This window comes from Anarrhichthys ocellatus, unplaced genomic scaffold (assembly GCF_004355925.1).
Source record: "Anarrhichthys ocellatus isolate YVR2014 unplaced genomic scaffold, GSC_Weel_1.0 scaffold55, whole genome shotgun sequence".
NCBI classification, from domain to species: Eukaryota; Metazoa; Chordata; class Actinopteri; order Perciformes; family Anarhichadidae; genus Anarrhichthys; species Anarrhichthys ocellatus.
In genome coordinates, this window is record NW_022280085.1 from 519,501 (window position 1) to 523,846 (window position 4,346).

The 4,346-nt window shown below is 48.0% G+C and overlaps 2 protein-coding genes across 2 annotated transcripts in view; both read left to right on the top strand.

Annotated features, from left to right (window-relative positions):
* Window positions 1–1,316, top strand: part of mei1 (meiotic double-stranded break formation protein 1) — a 48,266-nt gene extending 46,950 nt beyond the window's left edge. Inside the window, exons 31-32 of the mRNA XM_031871050.1 lie at window positions 690–817; window positions 1,031–1,316. Of these exons, the coding sequence (XP_031726910.1) occupies window positions 690–817; window positions 1,031–1,112 (210 nt within the window). The 3' untranslated portion in view covers window positions 1,113–1,316. The remainder of the gene's footprint in view (window positions 1–689; window positions 818–1,030) is intronic.
* Window positions 1,317–1,910: 594 nt separating this feature from the next.
* ccdc134 (coiled-coil domain containing 134) overlaps window positions 1,911–4,346 on the top strand; it is a 9,881-nt gene continuing 7,445 nt past the window's right edge. The window contains exon 1 of the mRNA XM_031870866.1: window positions 1,911–2,193. The gene's annotated coding sequence lies outside the window, so the exon portion shown is untranslated. The remainder of the gene's footprint in view (window positions 2,194–4,346) is intronic.

Here is a 4,346-nt window from a genome sequence, read left to right on the forward strand (position 1 = left end):
GTGTGTGTGTGTGTGTGTGTGTGTGTGTGTGTGTGTGTGTGTGTGAGAGAGAGTCTCCCTCTGAAGAATTTGCCTTTTGTCAGCCTTGACGATGTATTTCGTTTTTTAAAGGTGCAGTATACAGGGTTCAGTGCATTGATACAGTGGAAAGCAACAGTTTGCTATGTGAAGATATAGTGGAGTATGCTTTGACAGAGCCACTCTGGCTGCAGTGCTTTTAGTGCACGTCCGTGCATGAGGGCGTGTCCCACTCTGCTCTCATACGCTGGTTACAGCTGATAACTGCGTTCTGAACCACTGTGTCATTGCAGAGTACCCACCCTCCGGTTCCCCCTCAGGTAAACACTGTTAGCTCCATCAGCACTTTTTGCTGTAGTTTACAGCCAAAGCCGTCACCATGTTGAGAGCGGTTGAGAAAATCGAAATGCTCCCAATCTTGTATATTAGCCACGCAGGATAAAAAGGACTTTTTCCTCTGATTCAGACATTCAACTATCTTTCCCTACTTTCTCCCTCCTCACTGCCGATTAACCTTTTAGCTTTTAGTCCCAATATTGGCATTATGTCCCATGCTCTTTCTTTTCATTTCTCCCTTCTTCCTCTCTGTTCCTTCCTCGTAATGCGGCTCGTCTCCCCCTCTCCCTGTCATTTAACAAAGTAAAATCCTCCCTCTTCTTCCGCTCACTCAGATCCAGAGCATCGTGCTGCAGCCGCCGCTCACAGAGGAGCAGAAGCAGAGAGCGAGGGCTGCGATGGAGTCGCTCTGCTTGCAGACGCCAGGCAAGAGCTGCAGCCCCAGTCCGCCCGGCAACGTCCTGTATCCCTTTACCTGAAGTGAAACACACGCATGAACACCTGTGAACACACACACACACACACATGCTGACACGATGTCGCCCACTCAAACATGCATCTCTGTATGTTTCTGACAAGCTGCAACACACTCGGCACTTATCGTAAACACAATACACACATTCAGGTGTCTTTTAGTTACTCTCTGCTTCCTAAGCTCCTTGACTGTTGTCCTCAGGCGTGTTGGAGACGTGTCCATCTGTCTGTCTGACTTCACAGTGAAAGCAGGCTCATGTTCCGGCACACTGACATTATTATAATGGCTGATATTGTTACGCCATCATGTTGCCAATTTCATTGTTCACGTATTGTTACACATACGTTCACTGGAGACCTAGTGTGTTTTCCCGTTCCGCTCTTAAAGCAGCACACATCTGACGCGTGTCTCAGTGAGATCATTCGCTGCATGTATTTTGAAAGTATTTGAAGTTATCAAAAGTTTGTAGTTTCGTGCAACGCCGTTACTGTGGCGTCTTTATTCATTAAAGATCAAAAAACAATTTGTTTCTTTATTGTAGGCCTACACCTGTAACTGTGATACTTTTCATATGATATAATACCATTACGCACACTATATACCAGTCTCTCCCACACTAAGCCACCCACAGGACACAATCAGACAGAGAGACATCTCACCTAGACATTATTGTGTTCTAAATCTTTGATAGACTTTTCTGAAGAGGATCTTTAACTCTAATCTCCACTGGTGATCTCTGGATTAGGTTTACTCCAAGAATAAAATCAATGTAGTTGGTACTAAAGTAAACTCCGTATTATTTGGTAGTGGTGTATCAGTCAGACAGGACACGTGACAAATCAAATAAGAAGTTCCTTCTTGAAAATGTGCGGAGCTAACACATCACCAAACAAATAAAAGCTCTTTTTTTTCACACTGCAAGTATCATCAAAAATGTCTCTCGCAATATGTCAGCACATCCTTAGCATCTCAGAGGAATCACCTACATGGAAGGGAAAAAAAACACACGAGGGAAACGGAACGCACCCCACGCTCTGGTGGCGTCTCTCTCTAAATCCTCCGTGCGGAAACAACATCCTCCTCCTGCTCGGTTAGCGCCCGCTGGCTGTCATTCGTCCGAGGCGAGGCAGCCGGTGCGATCGTGTCGCTGGCGGAGTGGAGCAGCGAGAGCCGCATGTAAATGAACACCTCCGTGTTGCTGTCACCCGAGGAACCACAGGGGCACGTCGCCTGTCCCGTCCGGTTCATCCGCGAGCTGACCTTAAACGTCTCGTGTGGAGATACAAAAAAGCAAGAAGGTTAACCAGCACTACTTTGGAGCAAACGCCGTTCGCCTAACCGCCGCCGTTTCTCACAACAACACGGTGAGTGATCCGCGAGTTTTCGTGGCTGTGTTGTGCACCGCTTGATCTTGTTTGATCACCTGAACCGGCCGCTGACCGGTGAATCCTTCGGGGCGCGCACAGCTGCGATGACGGGCGGAATCGATTGTGTCGAGGAGCGACTTCAAATACTTGTTCAATTCCCTAAAAGCGCTCCCCTCGAGGAAACCGCGTATACATAATTGTGATGTAGTATTGCGGAGTTGACGTAGATCACTAACAGATGGGGTCTTACACCACAGCTTTATACTAAACGCGGTATTACTGGCTCTGAATTAAGTGAATTAACTCGTTATTGCTCGCGGAGAGTCGCGCGGCTGTAGGGAAGGGGTTCGCGCAATCAACTAAGCAATCCGTAATTGATGGGCCACGCGACGGTCTTTATCCAGGCTCTGCCATCATCATCATCATCATCATCATCATCACTATTACGCATGTCCGTGGCCATGCCTCTGCATGAATGATAACAGGGAGAGAGATGATGTGTCAGTCCTTGGACCTCAAACCTCCCACAGCAGGCTGGCAGCCTGAGGGGGATCTGGATCCACTGCTGATGCACATCCAGCTGTCTGATGAGCATCTTGCTCGCTCCATCCTCTCAGAAGTCTCTTTCTCCTCGAGGGCTACGTTTGCCTCTTGAAGTTAAAGTCAGAGCTGGTTGCTTAACAGTTTGGACCGTTTCCTGCTTTTTATTGGAAGATCATTTTCAGATTTCTTTTTTTCTTCTTCTTGTCCTGCGGGACTAGAGAGAAAATTGCAGATATTGCACCGCATAGTAGAATATCTGATGTGTGTTTTCACACCGCAGGGAGTTCCGAGTGGAGCTGTATATCTTCACGGGTGTGCAGTGGGATAAGACATGCGAGCCCACTTATCTGACGGAGCTGGAACCTGGGTCTCCCACACAGGAACTCTGCCACAGTGGGTTGTTGTTTGGCAGAGCAGGGAAAAAAATCTACGTGGGCTTACACGCCTCCAGATCTCCCCGCGGTGAACACACCTCACCCCGACCTGAGGGCCACATTGACGGACCAAGTCTGTACCAGACCCTCCCACCTTGTGGGTGCTGGCCGTCAGTGGGTCAGCTGGAGGGAAATCCACCCAAAAGCACGCTTCTCGCAGAGCAGCTGTGTTGTTCGTCCTACAATATAATGTGCGTACGTGCTGCTGCACACCTCAAGCAAAAAAATGTGTTGTTGCTGTTATGACAACAGGCAGAAATCATGTTATGTTAGTGTGTCGTTTCTACACAAGCGGCCCAGCGTAAGAATCAAGGAGCGCTTGGTTTTCTACATTAACGCGTGTCACGGTGAGGTGTAATCTGATCTCAAAACGTGAGTGCTTTCCCGGTAGGGGACTCAGATTCCCGCAAATGACCGTCCTGTATAATCAGCGTTGCCTGCCTGCAGTTAATGGATGCATTCAGACTCTCGTTCCTGTGCCGCTCATGTCACATTAGAGATGATTGATCCGCTCCTAATGTCCATCTTCCGCTGCTCCTTAAAAGTCTCAGCACTTTGCCCAATTGCACGGAAAAACCGTCAGCCTTGTGTTGACTGCATTAAATTGTGCTGTTGGCGATAACCTTTTTTTTATTGTCAGAGCCACATGGCTGACTGCATGGAGGCTCACAGGACCATCAAATAACTGGACGCTGGGAGGGACTAAGGCGGCCTTTTCTCTTGGCTGCTCTCTAGAAATATGGAGGCTTTCGAGCGGAACTTAAGGATATTTAGTGCTGCATTTCTCAGAAAAGCTGGGAAGCTACCCAAAAAATGTTCTCCGAACGCACAAATTGGCCTTAATCGAACACCGTCCTCGCTCAGCTGTCTTCGGGAACACTTGTTTCTGCTGACTCTGGAAGAAAAAACAAGTTCTCTTGCTGTTTGATTTTTAAATAAGAGACCCAGAGACCACCACTTCGAACCAAAGAAGTCACACTGGCATCGGTAGAATCATATCTTGAGATCAGCTGTCAGATCAGAGTCTTTGGACTGTCGTCATGCTGCGTTCATGATGTGCTGTGAAAGCAAAGCAGTCGTGATACAGGAGGAGGTTGTAGTAGGATCCACGTTATCAGCACTCTGTGGAGGGATGGTGTGTGTGTGTGTGTGTGTGTGTGTGTGTGTGTGTGT